This window comes from Genypterus blacodes, unplaced genomic scaffold (genome assembly GCF_046128005.1).
Source record: "Genypterus blacodes isolate CSIRO-AG114 ecotype Tasmania unplaced genomic scaffold, CSIRO-AGI_Gbla_v1 ptg000055l_1, whole genome shotgun sequence".
NCBI classification, from domain to species: Eukaryota; Metazoa; Chordata; class Actinopteri; order Ophidiiformes; family Ophidiidae; genus Genypterus; species Genypterus blacodes.
The window spans coordinates 1,417,456-1,441,659 of record NW_027466867.1 but is presented as its reverse complement, the minus strand read 5'-3'; the positions used below and the strand labels follow the sequence as shown (position 1 = coordinate 1,441,659).

General features: G+C 46.9%; 4 protein-coding genes and 1 non-coding gene across 6 annotated transcripts; 3 read left to right on the top strand and 2 right to left on the bottom strand.

The window, feature by feature from the left end:
* Positions 1-165: 165 nt before the first annotated feature.
* On the bottom strand, positions 166-5,743 carry tubgcp2 (tubulin gamma complex component 2). The gene is made up of 18 exons (XM_076152332.1): positions 5,631-5,743; positions 5,099-5,253; positions 4,859-4,987; positions 4,592-4,768; positions 4,336-4,495; positions 4,048-4,255; positions 3,761-3,960; positions 3,391-3,580; positions 3,166-3,311; positions 2,895-3,075; positions 2,640-2,820; positions 2,140-2,312; positions 1,654-1,782; positions 1,451-1,571; positions 1,128-1,271; positions 928-1,044; positions 671-834; positions 166-558 (listed from the first exon to the last, which is right to left on the bottom strand). The coding sequence occupies exons 2-18, from the start codon at positions 5,246-5,248 to the stop codon at positions 483-485; spliced, it is 2,646 nt and encodes an 881-aa protein (XP_076008447.1). The 5' UTR covers positions 5,249-5,253; positions 5,631-5,743; the 3' UTR covers positions 166-482.
* A 556-nt stretch (positions 5,744-6,299) lies between these two features.
* Positions 6,300-10,971, top strand: kctd2 (potassium channel tetramerization domain containing 2). The gene is made up of 6 exons (XM_076151959.1): positions 6,300-6,962; positions 7,448-7,556; positions 7,680-7,771; positions 7,889-7,984; positions 8,106-8,231; positions 8,328-10,971. The coding sequence occupies exons 1-6, from the start codon at positions 6,603-6,605 to the stop codon at positions 8,355-8,357; spliced, it is 813 nt and encodes a 270-aa protein (XP_076008074.1). The 5' UTR covers positions 6,300-6,602; the 3' UTR covers positions 8,358-10,971.
* A 2,075-nt stretch (positions 10,972-13,046) lies between these two features.
* On the bottom strand, positions 13,047-13,118 carry trnah-gug (transfer RNA histidin (anticodon GUG)). Its single transcript has one exon. It is a non-coding gene; the product is annotated as a tRNA-His (tRNA).
* A 1,860-nt stretch (positions 13,119-14,978) lies between these two features.
* LOC143001877 (monocarboxylate transporter 6-like) lies at positions 14,979-17,731 on the top strand. Its single transcript, XM_076151718.1, has 3 exons — positions 14,979-15,342; positions 15,685-16,524; positions 17,433-17,731. The coding sequence occupies exons 1-3, from the start codon at positions 14,979-14,981 to the stop codon at positions 17,729-17,731; spliced, it is 1,503 nt and encodes a 500-aa protein (XP_076007833.1).
* Positions 17,732-18,758: 1,027 nt separating this feature from the next.
* On the top strand, positions 18,759-23,331 carry tap2t (transporter associated with antigen processing, subunit type t, teleost specific). 2 transcript variants are annotated; one of them, XM_076151956.1, is made up of 12 exons: positions 18,759-19,022; positions 19,258-19,763; positions 19,927-20,041; positions 20,162-20,292; positions 20,408-20,613; positions 20,904-21,101; positions 21,236-21,364; positions 21,439-21,630; positions 21,770-21,943; positions 22,013-22,172; positions 22,733-22,869; positions 22,969-23,331. In XM_076151956.1, exons 2-12 carry the CDS (start codon positions 19,262-19,264, stop codon positions 23,161-23,163), a joined length of 2,139 nt encoding a protein of 712 aa, XP_076008071.1. In that variant the 5' UTR covers positions 18,759-19,022; positions 19,258-19,261; the 3' UTR covers positions 23,164-23,331. The 2 variants fall into 2 exon arrangements, with proteins under 2 accessions (XP_076008071.1, XP_076008069.1); XM_076151954.1 differs by having other exon boundaries at positions 19,233-19,763.
* Positions 23,332-24,204: the final 873 nt, after the last annotated feature.

Here is a 24,204-nt window from a genome sequence, read left to right as displayed (position 1 = left end):
GAAGTCCTTTGTCTCTTAATGCTTTTATTCTGAAGGAAATCTCAATCTTTCCGGTATGCTTTTCGTTGTCAATTTTTTTTATTTCTAAGCCGGTCAATCATCAATCTTTTATGTATCATTCCGATATGTCGTCCCAGTGTAAACAAGCATGAATATGACGACAAGTGAACGTCAGATCTTGGTTTTTAATGAAGAGCAATACAAACATAAAGGCATTTCCTTAGTAATGTACAATAGGTTACACATAAGGAGTGTCTAAGCAGAGCAGAGTTCCAAATTCCTTCAAATGTACATTTAGAGCATTTTAATGATGCTGCAAATATTAGATGGCAACTCTACATAGTATACACACACTGAAACGTCATCTCCTTTAACAAACAGCTCACGTTTTTATAGTAACTATTTGGGAGCTGATGGGCGATGAAAAGGCGTTTGTTGTCATTGCTGAGTGATTATTTATGTACACAGACGTATATGCGATGCTATGATGTGGCCTTCTGGCTGCGCTCGATGGCCATCCGCTCCAGACGCTCAGTGTAGAATCCATTAAAATCCAGCCTGTGGAAGGACAGAAACTGGATTAGCAATCATTGTAGAGCCAAACCAAGAACTTTGTGTATCTGAATCTTTGTAGTGCCTGATATATGTGACATGTGGACATGAGTTGTACCTGTAGATGATGCTGATCATGCTGTGCTCACAGTCATTGGTGCTGTAGATGCTGAGCTTGTCCAGCAGGTCCAGCAGTAGCGTGCTGAAGTTGCTGTCGAACTTGATGATGGTAGCTTCAAATCCCGCGTCTGACTGCAGGGCGTCCACCTGCTCCGCTATGAACTAGAGCAACGAAGAGGGAAGGCTGTAAACCTGAACACGACGGCATCACTGCATCTGTCATCATCAGGTTCAATCAGTTTCTTTGGCTGATACCTTTGAGGTCAGCCTCTTCTTCTCTGCCTCATCAGTGCGTTCACTCAAGATGGGCGGCCCTTCCATGCTGCCCTGCTCCAGAGAGAGACGCTCCATCCTCATGCTCTGAGTAAACCTCTGTGATGATGAAAGCAACAGACTTTAGTATCCATGAGCATTCAGTGTTCACCATTCATTACTCGCTCGTCGTTTCCACAAACCTGCATGCAATTGGTGAACATGAGGCAGACGGACATCAGTTTGGAGAAGATCTTGAGGAGCTCTGGGTTGGTCAGCATGCAGTCCTTCAAGCAGTTGTCCAAGAAGCTGGTGTGGTGGCAAAGCACGTCATCGATGTTTGAGGCCTGCCGTGAGAAGAGGGAGACAGTCAAAACGGCCTCGCCTCAATAAGCTTGACTGTCTGCCTCTAAGCGTGACAACAATGCACCAACACAGCTCACACACACACACACACAGTAAAGCCCCGTGGCAGACTAATGGCACCCTGTGACATCGCGATACCTGGGTTTGTTCCGTCACTCACCGTCTTCAGGTTGTTCTCCATGATGTGCCACGTGGGCTCCATCACCTCAAACATCATGTAGTACTGGATGTTCTGCACAAAGTTCAACATGCGCTGTCGTAGGGCGAACGCTGCGGCGAACCTGCGAGAGACGAAAACTTTAGAGTGACCCGATCAGCTAGTGATCAGAGGACTAAACCACCGTCGGATGAAAGATGCCTCACCATTTAGCGTTATGTAAGGAGTATTGCTTTGAGTCTTTATTGCTGATCCACACGTTGCACAGCAGCCTCTCCACGTGTTTGCAGTAGAACATGTGTCTGAACAGCATCTGGTACCTCGTCAGTGCTTTCCTGGATGGAAAAGGAAAAAGGGAAACGTAATGAATCACCACAGATCTTTCAGGCTAAATATAGACAAAGGTCCGCTTTTACTTTAACTGTGCCTAAAGCTGAATAATGAATAATTACCGTCTTAATTTTAGTCACAGTTGTAGAGTTAAATAAAGATGGGGATTCTATAATCAGCTCATCGGAAACCTACATAGAGTTTAAGTAACATCTATCTGTTTCCATCATTAGGGAAGCAAGCTATCTTATTGTTGTTACACATTAATGACTTGCTATTATGTGGCCATTATGAAGGCAAGACTATAATTTGCAATCATTATATTTTTCTGGAGGCTTGTTAAGTGGTAAGCAGCACAGAACCTGTTGATGATGAGGGAAAGCGGCCATTTGACGATGTAATCAAAGGAGAAGGCCTCCAGCCCACTGAGGCCCACTTCTGTGGGATCTGCGTTGATGATGGCCTTCTCCTGCTTGGTCTCAATGGCCAGCACCCGCAGCAGCTGGGTGATGACATCATGCGGCATTAGATCAATCTGTGTGGGAAGAGGAAGCATTTTTACACGACGTGGCATGAGGTCAGTCTGGGATGAAGACAGTGAGCGAGCGGAAGAGGAAAAGCAATGATTAAGTATAAATATAGAACATGGGAATTATTATTAGAATGTCACGAGAAAGCAGATTTTCCCTGCAAGGACTGAGGACAAAAAACCTTTATGATGCTCCACTGTCACTCACAGAGGTCAACAGGCTTCAGGCCCAGTTTCCATTATGACGGACTAACAGTCTTTAACTTTAACCACAATTAATTTGCATTCCCGACAGTTTCTCATTTCCGTGGCGACCGGCAGTCTTCCGCCTACCTTGAGGTCGTCTTTGAAGGGGTCTGTGTTGGCCGTGCTCATCCTCAGAGCGAGCTCCAGAAGAGCCTCCATTCTGGGAGGAACGATGTCATCCACCGGCTTCTTCAGCTCTTCCTCCGTCAGGTCCATGAAGTGCACAAAGAAATCGCCTTTGTCCATCAAAAAGTAGTGCTTGATGGACCTGGGGAAGAGACGGAGAAGTAGGAAAAGTGCAAACAAGATCTGTAATTCTGCTCTGTGGGACTTTGGCTGTACCTGAGGCGCGACACCAGCTCCTTCTCCTCCATCAGGAAGTCCAGAAGCACTTTGCTGGCGTAGTTGTAGGACTTCTCTATCTGCTCCACGTAGGCCCGCTCCTTCAGGGTGTACAGGACCTCCTTGGCGTCGGGACAGGTCACATCACGGCCGCACTCTCGCACCACGTTCAGGTATTTCCCTGTGTGACAACACAAAAGAGAACTAAATCCTCTTTCCTCTTAAGAAACGGATCAAAGCCTCTGCAGGATTTCTCATTTCTTTTCTTTACCTGTGCTTAGTATTTTGTCTGCCATTTTCTGCAGATAAGAGGGGATCCTGTGCTGAACGATGGTGTACCGCTGGTCCCAGTACTTGTCATTGTAGTCTTCTTGAATCTTCTCCTTCTGCAGCTCGTGCTCTTCCACCATGAACTCGCTGTGTGGGTGCAAAACATTTGACATTGGCTACTCGTGCAAAAAAACAATATTGTGCAATAAACCTGTCGACTCCGCACCTGTATGGATCCCTGATGATGCCCCTGTAGATCCACTTCTCCAGGATTTCAAAGTAGGGGACGCTGGCTGCTTTGGTGAGGTAGAGGCACAGCTCCTGAGCCTGACTGTCACCTGTGTAATTAAAGGTTCGGTCATGGAGGAGGCTCAGCGTTGATCCGCCCATACACTCGCCTTTATCCACTGAGGAAGCTGTAAGGAAACAAATATACCATTTATCAAACAATAATGTTTTACTGTAGATTGTAATGATTGAAAGCTTGCTCCCTTTAGTCCTACAGCACCCTCCAGTGGTTAAGATAAGCACTTGCATGACCGTATAAGCATATTAATGTGATGTCATTTGAGACGGAGCAGTGTTCCGACTCTCACCGATGGAGGCCAGGATCTCCATGGTCCTCATGGTGGGCTGGATGTAGAACCAGAGCTTCTGCAGCGACAGCACGCCCTGCCTGTGCAGATGCTCCAGCTGGGTGACCAGGATCAGGTACTCCTTCATCAGGGTCCTCATCGCCGCCGTGAGGGCGTGGTTCACCTGGCCGTACTCGAAGGACGATTTTTCCTCGATGAAGCTGAAGGTCAAATACATAGAAATTGTTTGAAATGAGCTCCAAATGAGGATGATGAGTCCCCTGCTTCCTCGTTTCCTGCCCCCTCACCGTGTTATAGTGGAGTAATATGATGCGACTGGTAATATTCTGTTAACCAGCTCCTTGATGGACATGTCCAGTGTGGGATCAACGATGAAGGAGCGGTTCTGCCTCCCCAGGACTGGCTGGGCTGTGATGTCTCTCCCGTCAACACCGATCAGCACAAAGAGCAGATCCTCCACCAGAGCTTGCTCCTGAGCGGGAAGCGGCATCGTACCTGGACACAGACACGGAAAATGGATCCTGAACCGGGACAACACGTCAACAAACACGACAGGTTAATTATTTATGAGTTACCTATCGACACTGGGGGGTCTCCTGCTGGGGTGGAGCTGACGATGAAGTCCCCGAGAAGAGCAGGACGGTCGTACACCCAGTTAGGGAACACAGGGTTGGGCTGGGTGGGGTTCTTCTTGTTGTGTCTGTCTCTCAGCATCTTCCGTGTGACTTCAGCAGACTGCAGGCACAAACAGACCGCCAAAAAATGTTTTTGTCCATGTACCTGCACCCAATGTTAATGTTCTCCATTTCTGGAATCTCGTGGAATACCAACCAGCGGAGCGTTGGAGCTGGCCGTCACGTTGCCCAGCTTCTTCCGCAGCTCGTCCAGTTCCTGCATGGACATTTTGGTGGCGGTCTGAGGAAGAGTGTAACTGCTGGTTGTGGTTGAAGTTGTGTTTGCCGATGACTCCGACCTCTCCTTGGCATTTTGATGCAGGAACTGAAGCGTCTGGGAAAACATTGGGGCAGATATTAGTGTCATTTGTCAGAGGAGGGGATGAGATCAGTCTGATGATGTGACCTGTAAACATCTTATTACCTCTTTATCCTCGCTGAACTTGGACAGCAGATAGACCAGAGGGTCGAGGTTGCGGACGTTTTTGGACTTCAGCTCCTCGTACTTCCTCAAGAAGTCCTCTGGGGTTTTGGAGAACTCTGCGATTTTGACCTGAAAATGACCACAGGACAATCAATCATCAAGGAACAGCCCAAATCAATAGAATATCCACTAATATCAGGGACGATGATCCAGTTGGACATTTGTTTGTTGTCTTCCCACCTTGGCGCTGTGAGCAGAGACTGTGGTGGTGACGTACGGCGTCCTGTGTTTCTGCAGTAAGTCTATGTAGCCCTCGGCCCCATCACCTCCTCGCACGTGAAGGAGGCTGAGCAGCTCGTTCACGTCGTGGTGGATCCTGAACTCACTCATGGCTGCTGATAGGTCAACAACAACACAGATGATAGGGATGAGAGCCAAACAAGGAGACACACGTTTAGTAATGGTGTATTTATAGGACTATTCTTTCAATGTTGTCTAGTATTAGTTGCTCACTTCCATCACATAGTCTCAATACATGCATGTGTCAATCTAGCTTTTGCTTATCCTGTTCTTCACCCTCGCCCTCATCATCATCTGAGCTCATATTAGCTACCCAGCATCTAATCAAATGAAAGAAGCTGCAGAATGAGCGTGCTAACTCGGTGGCTAGGCAATCCGAATCCAATTGTACCATCATTTAAACAATTTGATTAAAGAATTTGAATCGATCGCAGTCCTGTTGAAGGAGTAAACAAGAGTCTGGTCACGCTACCTGTCAGTTGGGTCCAGTGTAGCACGGTAACAACATATAGCGGAACACCCAAACAACAGCGCGCGCCCACAGCTAGTCCAAAACTCTCCTTCGTTGGTGTTTCACGACAGCTGGCATTGTAAATGTCACTCACCACTGCCCTCTGGCGGAATACAATTAAAACAGAAAATGGTTTAGTCCTGTAAATTCTTAGTTAAATTATGAATTGATATCCAAATGTATAAGGAAATGCATTCAAGTAAAGAAGATATTTAGAGTTTAGATTTATACAACCAACTCCAGAATTTCCAGAATTACCCTCGGGATAAATAAAGTAATATCTTATCTTTAGATCAATACATTAATATCGATTCTTATGTAGTTGAGTATGTTTGGCCTCTTTCCATATTATATAAAAAAAATAAAAAATAAAAATAAAACAAGTAATGATAGAATCAAAGTTATAATAAAATAAATTAAATGCCTGCAAGACAACGCAATTTTAAGTTTGCGATTTTGTCCAAGAATGCAGAGATGTAAGAATCAGTGGGATTTGTGGGATCTATCATCTTAAATTAGACGTTTAGTGTTTGGAATAAAAATGAAGAAAGAAAGAAGCAACGCGTTTAGGATATCCGAAAAGCGGGGGTCACCTTTATTTTGAAAAACTGTGACATAGCGGAAGTAAACAGTAATCACGTTACAACCCGGAAGAATTGTCTTTCTCTGATTAACGTTTGAATAGACGAGAATGACCAATTTATCTTATGGAGAAACGATTAAAGGCGATGCTGCTGACACCGCACAGCCATCTTTAGTCGGTTTAGTCTGTTAATTTGTTAGCGTTCGAAGCCGAGGCGGTCGAGTGTGTGCAGCAACGCCCTAATGCCAGCCACCCCGTCGGAGAAAAATATCCCTGCTGTGTTTACAAATTGTTTCCCCGCAGTGTAGCGCTCGCTAATCGCACTATCGTGGTTTGTAGACGAAGAGAACATGGCTGAACTACATGTCGTGGAATCGTGCGCTGCTGGCACCATAGAGCAGACCGAGCACCGCGACGTCCGGGGCTCCGTGCGCTTGGCTTCGCCCACTCTGCTGGTGCCGCCGCGGAGCAGCCTGCCCAGTCCCGGGGTGTCGAGCAGCAGCAGTGGCGGCGGCCGTTCGGTGTTCGGTTTCCCGGGGAAGAGCAACCCGAGCTCCCCGTCCGAGCCGGCGGACAAACCGGGCTCCCGCTGGGTCCGCCTCAATGTCGGCGGGACTTACTTCATCACCACCAAACAGACGCTGTGCAGGGACCCCAAGTCATTCCTGTTCAGGCTGTGTCAAGAAGATCCAGACCTGGACTCAGACAAAGTGAGTAAACGCGTGTATAAACCTGGAAATGCACATAAAGCATAGAGAAACCTCCATATTTCCATTAATCCCTCTGTCTCTGTGCACAGATACTTGTGTTTTTCATCATTTTCCATTATAAACACAACAACACAAATGGTCTGTGACATATAAACCTGGAAACTAAACCTTAAAAGAGACAAACAAGATAATAAGATAGACTCCAGGGATGCAACTTAGAATGATTATGCCTTAGACATAAGCCAGGATTTAAAAAGTTGCATGACTCCAAAATGATCCGAGATGATTTCTAGTGTTTTCCTCACAAATTCAATCTGAGGCTGAATGGATTTGGTGGCAAATGATGTTGAATATCAAGATTTTGTAAGATGTTAGGTCTCAGTACATGTATGTTTCTGATGTTATTCAACTTCACAAGTGACTCCTGTGCACTAAACAGGCCAAACTATTCCCCACATATGCAAACCCTTGTTGTGTTATCACAGGATGAGACGGGAGCTTATCTGATCGACAGGGACCCCACGTACTTTGGACCAATTCTGAATTACCTCCGCCATGGAAAACTGATCATGGATAAAAATCTGGCAGAGGAAGGTAACGTGCCTGCTTAAGTGCTCTTTAGATTTGAAATGACCAAGTTTAGAACCTCCTCATGTCATTTTTGTTGAATGGCGTCCAAGATGGCGTCTGTAACAGCTAGATTTGTTGTTGCGTCAGGTGTTCTTGAAGAAGCCGAGTTCTACAACATAGCTTCTTTGGTGAGGATGGTCAAAGAGAGGATACGGGACAACGAGAACCGGACATCTCAGGTAGATCATGTAAAAGATTCAATAATAACATGATGTGTTTACATGCACATTATGGATGCTGTCGTGTTCCCTTGGTAACATTCTGTGTGCGTGTGCATGTGTTGTTGTGTCCCTCAGGGGCCGGTGAAGCATGTGTACCGAGTCCTGCAGTGCCAAGAGGAGGAACTCACACAGATGGTCTCCACCATGTCGGACGGTTGGAAATTTGAGCAGGTGCAGAAAATGAAACCTTAATTCGATCCCTCATCCTGTAGATTCATGCTTTCTACCAAACCAAATTGTTTTCTCATCTCTCGGTTGTTACATTACTTCACTTTCTTTGCCTTTTCCCCAGCTTATAAGCATTGGCTCCTCCTATAACTATGGCAACGAGGACCAAGCAGAGTTTCTATGCGTCGTTTCCCGGGAACTCAACAACTCCACCAACGGCATCGTCATCGAGCCCACAGAGAAGGCCAAGGTGAGAGATCTGCCCCGACAGCAGGAAGTGTCAGTGTGAGGTTTCATGTTGTCGCCCTCCACCTTCTTTACGACCGTCTTCCCTCTCTCCCCGCAGATCCTTCAAGAAAGAGGCTCGCGGATGTGAGGAGACCAACGCAGATCCTGATCTAAACAACAATTTATCAACAAAAACAGAAACACCCCTTCGTAATTTTATCCAGATTTTGTTTTGGCCAGTGGATTTCCGCTGCCGTACCATCATCACCATCATCACCATCATCACCCTGGCCCCTCCCCCCTCCCCTCCCCCCTCCCCCCTCATTTGGTTGGCCTCACCACAGCGTCGGCGCCCCCCTCACCTCCCTCCTTACAGTGCTGCAACCCTGCCCTGCGTCCGCTCGCTTTACTTCCACTATGGACTGTGGAACATTCCGGTTGAGTTTCAAAGAGATTCCGAGCAGGCGGCGTTCCCCATAGCAGCTTCTCATATTCAGGCTGCTGTGCTGTCCGCAGCCCCGTATCGGTGTCAGCCCGCGGATCCCCGGTAAGGAGTCGGCAACCATCTTGGCTGTGATCATCATCATCATCATCAGACAGGATGCTTCTTCTTCTCTCTCACACTTTGGCCACGTCGACTCCTCAGGATTCTCAAAGGAGGTATCGGATTGAAGACAACTCCACTGACTGAGCCTCTTTCCTGACTGAACCTGAGCGTGTCCGCCTCCGCCCGCCGTCTCAGCCTCTCACTCTGCTCCCTCCCCGCCTCCTCAGCTTACGTCTGAAAAACAACAAACCAAACAGGAGCTGAGGCGTCCAGGCACCAGAATAAGACCCGAGCTCGGCCCGCTCTTCACCCTCACAGGAGTCTCCGGGCGGAGCGTAAAAGAGTGGCCCATCACATTTTCATCTCTCGGTGACGGCACTGGTGGAAATCGCAGCGTCTCACCCCTGCGTTCCTCAGCCCTCGACCCGATGTCCTCGCAGAGGGACGACCTCACTTTTTCCACAGCTGCAAATTGGGATATTTCAGTCCAAAAGCAACCCGATGACTCTAAAAGACTACACCACACCTGTGAACAACCTGTCAAGGCATGTGAGGAATCTATATACATCTATACAGGCTACATGAGGAAAATATATGAAAAATGTAATGCAAACGGTGTAATTATATTGATTTCTGTATCATAGTTGTCATATATTTGCGTATTGTGGTGAGTGGTTCTATTTAAATAGCGGTGGGGGGGGGGGTGTAAGTCTTCATCAGTCGTTTTACTGAAGGTTTTCCGCCCGGTAACTCGGGTGCCAGTATGCGTATGCAGTGCCTCTCTACTCTCCATGACTGAGATAATCCTCCAGTCTTTCAGCTGCACGTTTCCTGTCGTGTTCTTCAGAAGCTCCAGATGTTCTTCACCTCCCTCGCCCAACGCCCCCCCCCCCCCCACCTCCTCCCCCATCCTCTCTTAAATATCCCGACTTTGATCTCTTTGCATATCTTAAAATTGTAATTTAGGGGAAGGAAATCTACTCGCGTTGCCATTTCTCCAGAAAATAAGCTGGGAAGTTGTCAGGAGCGTTGCCTCAAACCCCGCCCTCCCCCCCTGAAGCCCTCGTCTCCCCCCCCGGCCCCCTCACGCTTCTCTCACGCCGCCCACTCTCACTCCCGACACCCCGCTGACTGTGTCGTCTTACATCCTGCAGCACGTGTAGCAAACTGCCGAGAAACACACTGTCTTCACGCTTCACGCACTGAAACACCTGAGCCTACATTAGCACAGAAACTTAACACAGGTGAACCTGCCAGGTTGCCGGAGCTTTGGTGGGGAAAGAAGAAACACGATGACATTTCCCCTGTGTGCCAGCAGACGGGCACACACACGTACTTCTGTTAAGTTGCTTTTCCAAAACTGTGCGCCGGCTGCTTTTGTACTCGTAACAATGTCGGACCAACATGCAAATGCGCACAAGGGTGTCGTTTGGTTTCAGCTAATGAGAGGAACCGTCGAGTTTAAACTGGAATCGGCCTCCGAAACGACCAAACTGTCAGCAATAGAACTGCAACACTGCGCCAGATGTGAATATCACCTGTGTTTACCTGTACAATCGCAGCCTCAAATCAGAGCAACTTGATGTAAACAATCCCAGCCATATTGACACATATCAGATGGAGAATTGAAACATCTTATCGTGGCTCATCATGTCCTCTTTCACACTCTCTCTCTCTCATCCCTGACTGGAGTTAAATCTGCCCCCAAAAAGCTAAAGGGCGTCCAAGCTTTTCTGTGATATCACCCGACACACATCACAGGTAGTGAACACTTTGATACGCCATCCTTTGTATAAAAAATTCTGTTGTATCAGCATGAACAAAAAGAAAAGAATGCATTTCAATGGAGGAGAAGAAGAAGAAGAAAAGAAGTAGTACCTTTTGCTGTCGTCATCCTCGGAGCTCAAACTCTGATGTGACTCCCCTCCCCTCCTCCCCCTTTTCCTCTCGAGTGTGTGTGTTGTGCAGTTCTATTCTATTAATCTGAGTTGTGGAGCTACAGACGCCCGACTGTCTCGCCGAGGGCACTTTCACTCCCTCGTCTCTGGGCCTTTCTCTCCCTCCCGAGCACCTTTGGGTGTCCCTCTTCCCCCTTTTGTCTGTGTCCAGTGTTGTGCCTTTGACCTGTGTTGTGCACAGTTGTTCTCCCCTTGTGTCATACGGTGCCTCCCCTTACCTTAAACAAACAAAAAAAAAAAGAAGCCAGGAGGCACCAGAGGTATCAAACATAATGCGGTCTTTAGCTTGGTTTCTATGGTTATCGTTTCCGTGAGAGAAAACAAGTTCATTTACAAATCCCTGTTGTATTCTTGCTTACCAATTTCAGACGATCAAAGGGAAACTCCACTGATATTACACATCGGAATCTGTTCACGCTGACATGGGAGCACTAATCGCCTCCTGAAAGCAACTTTATGAAGCGTTAATGGACCTGTGACATCACCGGGGGTTACTAGAGTAGCGATGTCATAGAGGTTCATGTTCCAGTCTTTCTTCTTACTCGATCATTTTTTCACCCCTGCCTTTATATTGTTGCTTTCAACACACAAACTGACATGAACGTGTGAAATTGGTGGAGTGGCCCTTTAATCTTATTACCGCTTCCTTTGTGCCAATACTATTAAGCTAAATCCACCCACAGTCCCTCACTCACATGGAGATTTGAGGGCTTGTTGTTGTCGTTTGTTTGTTTTCTTCTGTCTTTGCTGTGAACTCATGAGGTGGTGGGCATTGAAAGCACCACTGAATGAGAAAAGAAGCAGGGAGCGACGGAGGGGCGACAAAGAAGCCCGAGACGTTTTCCCCCCTCCTCTGCTTTTATCTTAGTAAAACTCCGCTGCCTGGCGAAAGACAAAGCCGCTTTCTACTCGACCGCCAGTTTGGGCTTCTTCTCTTTGAGTTGCGTTGTTTGTCCGAAGGCGACTTGTCTGTGGCGTGTAATCCAGTTTCAAAGTGCTTACTCGTCACCTTTGTGAACCCGATTCGAACTATTACCTGCTCTTTGAATCAAGCAACATTTTATAAAGGAGGAGAAGAAGAGAAAAGAACTTTCAACTATTGGTTTCTACCGTCACCTGCACTAGATAGTCTATCGATATGTGCAATGTTAACAAATCTGCAAAAAAAAGAAAAGTAAATCTATGTTGTTTTGGCACGTGAAAACATGAGAGCATGCAATGTTCTAGAGATTATGATGTCGTGTACTGGAGTTTGTCTGACCTCTGTGTTAGTGCAAAGTGTGTGTGTGTGTGTGTGTGTGTGATGCATGGTGGGGGAGCAGAGGGAAGGCATGGCTCTGTGCTAGCTGTAGATTTCCTCGTGTGGAACAGTTGGTCTACAACCAGACGTATTCTCCAACCACATGTTGGGTTACTTTGATGTTCTGGTATGTCGTCAATTTAAACCGTAGAAAAGAAATACTTAGTTTTTGAGCTTGAATTAACCAAATTAACCAATCAGAGTCAGATTCCCCCGATTCCCCCCAACCTGGATATAATCGCATTTACTCCACCCACAAAATAAGCAAGATTTTTTTTATTTTTCCTTTATCCATGGCTCATTTTACCAGTTAACCTGTAAACACCTGCATGCATTTGTGGACATGCACACTTGTACACTCATTTAGATGTATTGAAAATGTCATCACTTTAACCGTTACTTTGAGGTGTGTTCATTAATCATCAGTATTGATGTCAAATGTGAATATTGTCCATGGAGACTGTGGAGAACTGAAACTGACAAATACATTTTGTCTGATTGTTCTTTCACTTTTTATTTATTTTATATTTTCAGAGTTTGTCTACCAATGTCATTTCTTTAAATGTAACAATTTTAACAAAACCCAGTCTGGTTTTTAATCATAAATTGTGTCTGTGTTTTAAAATGGGACTCGCTGACTACTTCTCTGTTTCGTTTGGGACCTGAACACAACAAAAACTAAACAAAATATTATCGATTTTATTCTGAACTGACAGAAAACTCTGTCTGCAAAGTCTGCAAGAACAATGATATATTTATGACCTTAAATTAGCAACGGCAGCAAAGAATTTAAGGAATGGAATAAAAATATAAACAAAACATTTACTTCACAGATTGGAAAGTGAAGACTTCCGTCCATGTCGATATTTTGTTGTATTTGAAAGAAAACAATCCAAGCATTAAAAATCCACATATATAACTATTGTGGTTTCAGTTTGAAACGCTCCATTGTGGTTGAGATCTGGCATTCTTTCAATCTTGCCTCACAGAGTTGAACCCATAAAGGACGATGCTCTCTTGACTCTGCAAAACTGCCGTGACCCGGATTCGAACCGGGGTTGCTGCGGCCACAACGCAGAGTACTAACCACTATACGATCACGGCTAGCTGACAGGATATGGGTACGTCGACACCTTTAACACACGAGTCTTTTCTATGCTTTCAAACTCTTCAAATGACGTGAACGTGAACGCATCGCCGTGATTTGTTGCTAAACACTTGGAGGACGAGTACTTCAGGTGTTGATTCTCTGCTCAGTTGGCTTCACCTCCCTCCTTTATACAGCTAACTGTCTAAACCCCTTTAAACCAGCTAGACTGACAGTGTTGAGTTTTTATTAGGATTATTTTTATTAAAATATTTTGTGCGACTTGCAGGGCTGTGAGAATACTGAGCCTCGGGCCTTTCACGGTGCTTCGTGTGTGTGTGAGAGAGAGAGTGTGTGTGTTGTGACGGAGCTCAGGGGGCCTGCGCAGACCGCGTCCGCACACACACACACACACACACACACACACACACACACACACACACACACACACACACACAGGCTGTCTCCTCCCCCCGTGATCCGGCAGCAGGACGCTGGAGCTCCGAAGTGCCTGAGCTCCGTGCCGCTTCTTGAGGAGATAACGAGGAGCGAGGAGGCTGTGATCGCGGGTGTGTTGTATGCAGATCATTATCCACGGCTGCGTGAAACGGTGAGCTATTCATTTATTCATCTACACACACATAAAGTACACGATTCACACAGATAGCTCATGGCTTCCTCCTTCCTCTACTCTGTTATTATAAGACCCAGTGAGGTCTGGACGGCGCGTTACTGAAGGGTTTAACCCGAAAACTGGAAGTAATACTTGTTATTACCACATCACTGCAGTCTGAAAATGTGCACAGACTGGAAAGAATTTGTGTGTTTGGTTCTTATTACGTATTTCATCATCCTCCATGTCGAAGTAACACATTTAGAGAGCAGCTGGTTTCCCTGCCCAGCTGATAAACATCACTTTAAATTCGCCCTGGAGGAAATACATGGTGTTCTTCCCTCCCACTGACAGCTTTGGGAATAAGCAAGAAAGGCATGAGAGCTGGAGACAGACAGATAATACCACAGCGATATCACAGAGAGAGAGACAGGTGAGAACACAGAGCCAGAGAGAGAGAGAGAGAGAGAGAGAGAGAGAGAGGTAATAACAGAGAGTGAGGAGGATGGACTGAAATGACTCAGTCATTAAACCTTATAAAGATATATTGCAGTAATTCAGCAGCCATAACCTGAGTGGTACCACATTCAAATCAAGTGTGAGGTATGAGGTGTGTGTGTGTGTGTGTGTGTGTGTGTGTGTGTGTGTGTGTGTGTGTGTGTGTGTGTGTGTGTGTGTGGGTGTAAGATAAGATAAGATAAGATAAGATAAGATAAAATAAGATGAAAGTGTATTATCCCGAGGGAAATTACTGTGTGTGTGTGTGTGTGTGTGTGTGTGTGTGTAAAGGCAGGGATAAGAACTAATTCTACTTCTTACAACAACAAGATAGAATGAAGTACAAATAAGGGTTGAATACTAAACTTTTCAGATTTGTTGTCTCAGGAGTATCATCTTGTCAGACACTGCCTTGCTCAGAGGTTGGTGCCCCTGGAGGAAGCCGTGCTGTAGCTTCTCAACAGAGGTCCATTCATTCCAGTTTTCCCACCAAGCTTGCCTGACAGTTTCATAAGAGTGTTAAGAGCTCACTCCTCCAGCTGAGATCACGGACAGACACCGGCTCAATGTTTTTCTTATATTTTACTGTATCATATAAACAACAAGAGAGCCTTTCATGGCATTGTCTCAGATAAAACCCTACCCAGGTTTTACAAGGTAATGGTTTGAATGTTTGCTTTTGTTCATAAAGGTCATGGGCGCTACGCTGGCATGGGAAACATCAGAGATTACGCAACCTGTAAAGCTGACGAGCTGACCACCGAAGATGACTCAGAGAAATCCAACCGGAGGGACGAATGACTGCTGCCTGCGCATGGAGACATCTGCGGGCCGCGAGCTGGTCAACCGCGAGCCGGAGAAAGCTCAAGAGGCTAATGGCTGTGAATCTGAAGATGGGGGGCACAGATCTGAACCCAGAGGCTCTGCGGCTGCACCCGGAGCCGTCCCGGCGCCCGACGGGGGTTGGGGCTGGGTGGTGCTCGTTGCCACCATCATGGTTCTCGCTCTGACTCTGGCTTTCCCCTCCTGTGTGGGAATCTTCTACACAGACTTGCAGAATGAGTTCCATGCCACCAACAGCGAGACTTCCTGGGTTCCCTCCATTATGACATCAGTTCTTCATGCAGGAGGTAGGAAGAGCAGGAAAGAGAATCTCTGCTCTCTGCTCCGGTGTATGTTTAACTAAGAGCATTACATTTTTCTCTCAAGGTCCCTTTTGTAGTGTGTTGGTGGAGAGATTGGGTTGCCGGGCGACAGTCATGCTGGGTGGAGTCCTAAGTGGGGTCGGAATGGCTGCCAGCTCATTTACACGGTCCATCGGGGAGCTCTACCTCACCGCTGGGGTCATTACAGGTCTGCAAACCCACAGCAGAGACGTGTGATCGCAGATGGTGTTTGTCTCGTGTATACATTGTAAAATTCAAAGAGGTTACACAATGATGATCGACACTAACAATGTTTCATGCTCACAGGGTTGGGGTTCTGCTTCAGCTTCCAGCCGGCCGTCACCATTCTTGGTCACTACTTTGTGCGCCGGCGTGCGTTCGCCAACGCCATGTCCTCCACCGGCACGGCCTTGGGTCTGTGCTTCCTGCCCTTCCTGGGTAACTACCTCCACATGGAGCTGGGCTGGAGGGGGAGCTTCCTAGTTTTAGGGGCCATGTTGCTGAACTGTTGCGTGTGTGGCGCGGTGATGAGACCCCTGCAGCCCCCCAAGCGCCGAGGCGAGCCGCTGATGAATCACCAAGCACCTCAACCGGAGGAGGTCACTGGTAAGAAGCTGAAAAGTAGGCTGAGGACGATATGGGATAATCGAGTGGCTGCCTTGAGCAAACACATGGCCTTTGACCAGTTCTGCAACAACTCACGGTACTGTGTGTATTCCATCGGCATCACCTGGATGATGCTGGGGTTTGTGGTGCCCTTGATCTATCTGGTGCCCTACGCCACGGCCCACAACATAGAGCAGAGCAGGGCCGCGCTGCTGCTCTCCATCCTGGGTGTCATCAACATCGTGATCCGGCCCGGCGTCGGCATCGTCTTCAACTTCCCCTGGTTCAAGGGGCGACACATTTACGTGTTCGCTTCAGCTTTACTGGTGAACGGACTGAGCAACAGTATCTGCTGCATCGGGCCCAGCTTCCCCGTGCTGGTGGCCTTCGTGTTGATCTACGGGTTGTCCATGAGCGTGGTGGGCTCCCTGATGTTCACCGTTCTCATGGATATCGTGGAGATGAACCGCTTCCCCTCGGCTCTGGGTCTGCTCTCTATCATGGAGAGCGTCACGCTGCTCATCGGGCCTCCGCTGGCAGGTAATGTAGACAGAGGAGGAAGGAAAGGAGGAGATGTGGTTGCATAAACTTCTTAATATTCATTTTTTCAGCCTTTTGGAGTCACTGTCCAGGTCTGAAGGCCTTTAAATGGAATCCTGTGTTGTTCCTTCAATAGTGCAAAAGATTCAAGATTTGCATGCCACCATAACAGCCAAACTAAACCGAAAGAAATCCCTTTTGTTTCGGTCAGATGACTGTAGTCGTGTGTTTGTGTATATGAGCTCTGTCATGTGTTTGGGGTCACTGCGTGCGTCATGTGTGTGATACCGAATGGCTGAGATATTAGAGATTTAATCCTCCTGGCTGTCGACGTAAAGAATGGTCTGTTCTTGTTCAATTGATCTGGCTCAGTGGTAATGAAAGAAAACAAGTGTGTGCCTCTTTCCAGGAAGAACGTGTGTGTGTGTGTGTGGGGTGGGAGTGTTGAGACTGTTCTAGTGGCAGCAGAGGCCTGGGAGGACAGCAGCAGCAGGAGCAGCTCTCTTATTACAGCTCTGCTCCCTTCTCAAATAACAGTCATGCCTCCCCGATGTTTACTCCACTGCTCACACGGCTGCATGGTGAGACAGGCCAGCATAACAGTAACGCATCAAAACAGGAGCGTCATGGACAATAAGTGTATTTGTGTTCCCTTTAGAAAGGTCAGAAATGCTGATCTTTCAGTGCAAATGTGAACACTGGCACACTGACCTGGATGCCAGTTGATTGAATAGATTAATATAGAGATAATATAATAAAGATCAACCAATAAGTGACTGTGTTCTTGCATATTTTCAAGTATTTGGTGTTGAAATTCAATATTTTCAGTGGAAAAATCCTAAATGTAAACAAGATCAAACCTAAAACATGGATAGTAATAGTTTTGTTGTTGTATTGTGTTGTTGTAGGGATTCTGGTGGACAGGACGGGACATTACTTCCCCGTCTTCGCCGTCTGCAGTGTCGTGGTCACCTCCTCCGCCGTGTTCCTCATGGTGTCATTTTGCTGGCTGGATAAACGGGACAGGGAGGCGGCGAGTCGGAGTTCACCCACTGTGCCGGCCGAGCCAGCCAGACCCGTCGTGATCGTGGCTCAGCGGTGTCACTACGACAGCGTTCCCACGGAGCGAGATAAGAGCAAGGCCTCAGATAACGGGACAGAGTGTCTCACCAGCCTCCTCGCCCCGGACGCTTCACACCCTGCGTGAGACCGTGTGTTTCCCACTCCTTGTGTCAACTTGCCTGGCGGGCCATACGTTAAAGAAAAAGTACTTCTCCCCCTTTTACAGCATGACAAACCTTTTTCTATGAATGATTTGCACTTAACTTTGACCCAGGATGAACACCGCCTGCATACCAAAACGAAGCGAATGCGATTGTACTGTAGATGGTAATATGCTGCTGATCACACAATCTATCGTAGGATCTCACATTATCAAGCCAAGCAACCTATATAATCTGTCTCAGTGTTGTAGTTACCGGCGGAATATTACAAATGCCATGCCGAGCTTTCTGCACCCGGGGATTATGGGTAAACTGACTGAAGAGATATTATAATGTAAGAAAAAGGATCATGTATAAGAAGCAAATATGAATTATTGTGTTCTGCTTTGCATGCTTTTCATCTCATTATGGAACAGTGCCTTTTTAAAATCCTTAATTTTTATAGTAAAATATAGAAAAGGTTCTGTATTTGTTGGCCTATGTCATCCAAAACATTTTTCAAACGCACCGGTGACACAACAGCTTACACATTGTAATCCACAGGTTCTATTCAGCTTAAACCAATTTTCGCAGCCTTGACACTATGAAGCTCAGTCCATTGATAAACGTATACTGTGACTCTATCCAACCATTACTACAAGTCTGAACAAAGATTACTGAAGCCAGAGGTATTGGATGTGATATTACTGAACACATTTCTGCAGTGAACGATGTGACTTTATTAACTGCTGTTTGTAATGTTATATTACAGTCAAACACCACGCTTCACGGCGACGAGAGGGTTTATTTGTATTTTTCTAGGGGCTTTTTTTGCTTTGGGACAAATTATACCTTTATATTATGAATGCACAGTAATTATGAATGTATAATTATTGTGACCATTTGTACATTTTGATCAGGAGAGGAAATAAAGATAAAACATCAAAAGCCTATTCTTTGCACGGTTTTTTTGTGGTTTGTTTGTTATGAATAAAGTTATTAATGAAGAAAAAACGAGATCCGATAAGTCAACAGAGAACCTGGTGCCATCTAGCGGCCACAATACGACACGCCAGGCTGCTGTTCAAACAGACTCCGCGCTTCAAAACAGCTAAAATAGGCTTTTAACGACGAAGAAATGAAGAAAATTTGATGATTTGTAGAAGTTGAATGATTACCTAAGGTGTATTTGATTTGGCTTCATAGTACAGAGTTGTTTTAGGTCGAGATTGATCAAGCGCTCCGCGCTCCTGAAAGTGAAAGTAAAAATAAACCTAAAACTGACAAGCAAACACGGTGAGTGGAACGATTTATACATTCAGCAGCTTAATTTCATGAGCCTACTATATTATAAATTCATATTTGTATACAGTGCAATAGTTTAAGTGTAATTCCATTGTTCCGTTATCTATCTAGTACAGCCTGGAACAGACAGAAATCGACAATGTCTGCTTGATTTTTGTTGCTGTTGTGTTTAAATGTGACCGTCATGGCCTTTCTGTACAGTTTGTTCTCCCTGTATGAGCCACAGGAGGATGAGAGGAGCTGTGGCATGTGGACTGGCCGTCCTCCTTCTGGACCTGGTGCTGTGTGTGGCACTGTGGGCTGTTCTGGTGCTACTGCGGTGCTCCAGCTGTGGCGGACTGGCAGGCGTGTGGGCTTTCGGGGTGGTGAAATGGTTCCTCCTGCATTCTCTCATCCCCGAGCTGACCGGTGGGCCGGTGCCGGTGGTTCTCCACAAGCTGTCGGTCCTCCTCTGCCTCCTGAGCCCCGTGTTAGAAAGCGGACGGGTGCTTTTGGATGCCTCGGGTTGTTACGCCGTCCCTCACCCTGACCCCAGCGTGGCGCTCTTGGGCGTGATGTCGTCGGGGCTGGCCTGCGTGGTGTGGGAGGTGGGGCTCTCTGTCAAAAGTAGAGCAGGAAGAGACGACGGCAATGTGAAAGCTGGGCCGCTGCTGCTGAGGATCGTGAAGTACTTCAGACCAGACGTGCTTTACCTGATCGCAGCTTTCACTTTCCTCTTCTTATGTGTCATCTGTGAGTGTGAACAGCTTAGATCAGCATGCACACGTCTGCTACAATCATCCTGACTGGGTCCCTGCATTTAAATGGAGGACTTTTAGACCTACAGTCTTTAACATTGAACTTTAATGTATTGTTACCTCTTTTCCTAATCAACATCTTTTTTGTTTGTTGACAGGTGAAACACAAATCCCATATTATCAGGGGATGGTTGTAGATATTTTAAGTGGTCAAATCCTTCACACCAGTTTCTCTTATACACTCACACAGCTGGCAGTCGTCTCTCTTGGAAGGTAAATGACACAAAACTCTCTGCGTCTGTTTCTTCCAAATATAACTGTTGGATTACAAAAACAGGTATTTGCTGCAGAGAATGAATGAATGAATGAATGAATCTGTCTCCTTTGTTGCAGTGCGCTGTTCTCTGGCCTGAGAGGAGGCATATTTATGTGCACTCTCTCCAGACTGAACAAGAGAATGAGACTTCGTCTGTTCCACAGTCTGCTGCAGCAGGAGGTGCACTTCTTTGACGAGAACAAGCCGGGTAAGATCCTTTTATTTAAATACAAATTTCTGAATTATTTTTAGGGGCAAAGGTCACGGGAATCACTTTGCATGGACAAACAGCAACCATTTCATCTTCCTCACTCTGACCTCAGGGAGTCTTTCCTCCCGCCTGCAGTCTGATGTGGACAAGATGGGCCGCACAGTAGCACTGAACGCCAACGCCCTGGCTCGCAGCACAATCAAAGCCTGCATCATGCTGATCCGGATGTACAGCCTGTCCTGGGAGCTCACTGTGCTCACTATCGTTGAGATGCCACTGTTGGCCGCAGTAGACAGCCAATACCAAGCCAAGTCCAAGGTAGGTGGAGTGACAACCAGCCTGGTTTGTCTGGTGGTGGGATGCTACGTTTGTCACGTATTGATTCCTTGTGAATGTATCGGGAGGCAGTGGCTCAGTGGGTCGTGCTTCGGCTTGGGAACCGGAGGATCGCCGGTTCGAGCCCCTGCCGAGGTGCCCCTGAGCAAAGCACCGCACCCTCAGTTGCTCCCCCCTCTGCAAAGGGTGGTAATGTAATGTAAGTCGCTTTGGATAAAAGCGTCTGCCAGATGATCGTAATGTAATAATGTAATGTATCTTTTGTCAAACAGGATTTTAAAAACCAGATACAAGAGCGCCTGGCTGAGGCCAAAGAAGAGGCCCACCAGACCATCAGTGGGATCCGCACCGTCCGCAGCTTCAGGGGAGAGCTCAGAGAGGTGAAGAGGTATAAGGAGTGTCTGGAGCAGGTGTGTGCAGTCAAGAGCCGTGGGAGAATCTACAGCTCAGTCTTCCTCTTAATACGGAGGGTAAGGGGACATCAGGCAAAAACTCCAAAGTATGCGCTCAGATTCCCAGCAGGGGCCTCTGAGACCTCAGTTGTCTCTCATTAAGTCTAAATTTAACCTTTGGCATTTTTCTCTATGTGTTTTTTTCCGTTTAGCTGGTGAGCTTGGGGATCAGGCTGCTCATGCTGCTTCAGGCCCGCAGTCTGATCTCCTCTGGCCGGCTCACTGTGGGAATCCTGGTGTCATTCTTCTTGTATCAAAAGCCGATGTCACGCAGCATAAGGGTGAGATAGACGGCCGTAGAGAATACATGATAATGAGGAATGTTGAAAATAAATTGTTTTGTTTTGTTTTCCAGGAGTTTTTGTATTCTTGTGGAGATACAGTGAGCACGGTCGGCATCATCTCAAAGGTGTTCAGCTACCTGGACAGGAAACCAAAGTGCCAGGATGTGGGAGATCTGGCTCCGGAACAACTGGAGGGAAAAGTTGTATTCAGCAATGTTTCATTCATCTACCCATCGCCTGACTCCCAGAAACCAGTGCTCAAGGTTCTTTTCTGATTTCCCCAAATCTGATCACTAGAGGGTGCTAAAGAGCAATGTTTAATGCAGTGGAACAGAGGCCCTCACAATTCAAAATGTAACCATGCCTTTGCTTTTTGTTTTGCTTGCCGCCTGTGCTGTGCAGTCTGTTTCTATAGAGATGCTCCCAGGGAAGATCACAGCCCTGGTGGGCCCTTCAGGCGGTGGAAAGACGTCCTGTGTGAGCCTCCTGCAGAGGCTGTATGAACCCCAGGAGGGACAGATCCTGCTGGGCGGACAGCCACTGCACCGCTACCAACACAAATACCTGCATCAGAAGGTACAGGCGCAGTCGTGAATTAAAAAAAAAACCAACTGCCAAACAACAACACTGCCTTGCTTGTCTTAGGTGGCCCTGGTATCCCAGAATCCTGTGCTGTTTTCGGGATCAGTGAGATACAACATAGCGTACGGCCTGAAGGACTGCAGCTTGGACAAAGTGAGAGAGGCTGCAGAAAGGATCAACGCAGATGACTTCATCTCTAATCTGGAGAAGCAGTACGACACAGGTACAGATGACGAAGATGAAGATCGCTCCTTATGTGTAGTAAGGGGGGTGGAGGGGCGGGACTCCTGGGACGGGAGGGGAGTCCTGAGGACGCACAGGGTGGCATGCGGAGACAGGTTTTAGCTGAGGTGTGAAAGAGGAAGAAACAAAGGTATGTAGGTGAAGGGGCAGTAAAAACTTGTTTTCCTTCCCCAGGGTCTCATGAGTCCAGTAACCCTGCTCACCCCCTCCCTCCCACAGCCCTGTTGTGTGATTATGCAGCTTTACCGCCCCATTTCCCTCCTCAACGCCTTTGCCTGATCGGGTGTCCCCTTGATGATAAAGGGGTAAACTGTAAACATTGTTGTCACACAACCTGACATAGTCCATGGTCCCTCATTGTCCTCCCTGTATTCACTTGTTGTTTCATGGTTGCAGCCCCTTGCACATAGTTCCTGCACCATGCAAACTAAATATACCTTACGCCTAAAAGAGCCAGAGAGAGTCAGATTGCCTGACTTTCCCATATACTGATGGTAGTATTTGTATCAAGGCTTCTCCAATGTCTCATGTCCTTCCCAGACGTGTGTGAAGGTGGTGGCAGGCTTTCAGACGGAGAGAGGCAGTGCATCGCCATCATCAGGGCTTTGGTCCGAAATCCACAAGTCCTCATTCTGGACGAGGCCACCAGCAAGCTGGATGTCAACATGCAGCACGCTGTGAGTGCACTGTTGTGGTATTTCTGATCATTCACGACTCCTCAGGGGTGATACGCTCCCAGATCTGGCAGCGTGCAGTAACCGGGTGTTTCTTCTCAGGTCTTACAGGAGGTGAGGGCTCGTGGTTGCACAGTGCTGGTGGTAGATCATGACTTGAGCACTGTGGAAAAGGCCGATCACATCATCTTCCTAGAGAACGGGCAAGTGGCGGAGGAGGGGACTCACCAAGAACTCATGAGTAAGAGAGGACGGTACTATGGTTGGAAAGAAGAACTGTTCACTACGTCCAGCTGAGAGAAGCTCAGTCAATACATTCTAATAGTATTAAGTATTGCAGAGGATTTGATACCTGCTGTATTTTGGTTCTGCAAAGACATTAATACATGTATCACAACAAAAGTGCCTTGAGATAACTTTTGTTGTGATTTGTCTTGTGATTTTAAATAAAGTTCAATTTTACTTTGTCTACCAAATGTAATGTTAGATTCCAGAGCTTCAAAACCAAACTCCTCTTTCTCTGTCCATTACCTAATCTAATGAGTTCTTGTCGATTTGATGAGTTGACACTTTTTTTTCAGACTAACAGAAATGATTCATTCAATTCATAGAAATGAACCGAACAGAACAGTGGCAACATTGTGCAGGAAACCCAGTCCTTCCTGTAAAGACAGAGCTCTGGCCCTCAGCTCTGTACAAGATGGAATCTGATCAGGTTCAATACCATGGATCATTTACTCTGTGCAAGTATGTGGACAATCAAGTTTTTGCTACGCCACATCACAGAATGCTTAACATGAAGGACACTCTGCCACTTTCCATGGAAACGCTGTTATTGTGGTGGAAATTTGGAGTGAAACAATTGAGAAGACTCAGGAGTAAAATGAAGAATCAATTTATTCATATTAGATGCTGACCAATCCGGTTGAAACCCATTTTGGTTTAGTTTCTTCAACCTTCTTCGCGGGTGCTGCGAGCCAGGGCGGTGACCTCCCCCAAAGGCATTCCCAAAGCAGGTTATCTTGTCAAGGATTTCTCTTTTTGAGTAAATAAACTGTCTTACCCCTACAGAAGCCTCCGGCTTCTTTACCCCTCAAGGATCTGAGCATGGACAAGGGCTGTGGCGGAACGTCTGCTCACTCTACCGCTTGGTGAGAGGGGAGGACTTGCTAATTGTAGGCTGATACCGTTCCCGCCGCAGCAGTTTACCCAGTCAGCCGTCAGATCCTGCTGACAACGCCAAACTGTGGTGGACAACCGCGCTGTGGAATGGCTGCCCTGCATCCCCTCCACAGGGGATGCTTGGTGATCATATATGATTCATCTAAACACAGTTGA

Excerpts from the sequence above, each read along its gene's own strand:
- tap2t (XM_076151954.1), top strand. The coding sequence starts at position 19,247 with ATGAGCCACAGGAGGATGAGAGGAGCTGTGGCATGTGGACTGGCCGTC. Across the intron at positions 19,764-19,926 it reads CCTCTTCTTATGTGTCATCT|GTGAAACACAAATCCCATAT; the intron begins GTGAGTGTGAAC and ends GTTTGTTGACAG. Across the intron at positions 21,102-21,235 it reads TCTTCCTCTTAATACGGAGG|CTGGTGAGCTTGGGGATCAG; the intron begins GTAAGGGGACAT and ends TTTTCCGTTTAG.
- LOC143001877 (XM_076151718.1), top strand. The coding sequence starts at position 14,979 with ATGACTCAGAGAAATCCAACCGGAGGGACGAATGACTGCTGCCTGCGC. Across the intron at positions 15,343-15,684 it reads ATCAGTTCTTCATGCAGGAG|GGTTGGGGTTCTGCTTCAGC; the intron begins GTAGGAAGAGCA and ends TCATGCTCACAG. Across the intron at positions 16,525-17,432 it reads CATCGGGCCTCCGCTGGCAG|GGATTCTGGTGGACAGGACG; the intron begins GTAATGTAGACA and ends GTGTTGTTGTAG.
- kctd2 (XM_076151959.1), top strand. The coding sequence starts at position 6,603 with ATGGCTGAACTACATGTCGTGGAATCGTGCGCTGCTGGCACCATAGAG. Across the intron at positions 7,557-7,679 it reads TAAAAATCTGGCAGAGGAAG|GTGTTCTTGAAGAAGCCGAG; the intron begins GTAACGTGCCTG and ends TTGTTGCGTCAG. Across the intron at positions 7,985-8,105 it reads ACGGTTGGAAATTTGAGCAG|CTTATAAGCATTGGCTCCTC; the intron begins GTGCAGAAAATG and ends CCTTTTCCCCAG.
- tubgcp2 (XM_076152332.1), bottom strand. The coding sequence starts at position 5,248 with ATGAGTGAGTTCAGGATCCACCACGACGTGAACGAGCTGCTCAGCCTC. Across the intron at positions 4,256-4,335 it reads AGACCCCCCAGTGTCGATAG|GTACGATGCCGCTTCCCGCT; the intron begins GTAACTCATAAA and ends GTCTGTGTCCAG. Across the intron at positions 3,076-3,165 it reads AGACAAAATACTAAGCACAG|GGAAATACCTGAACGTGGTG; the intron begins GTAAAGAAAAGA and ends GTTGTCACACAG.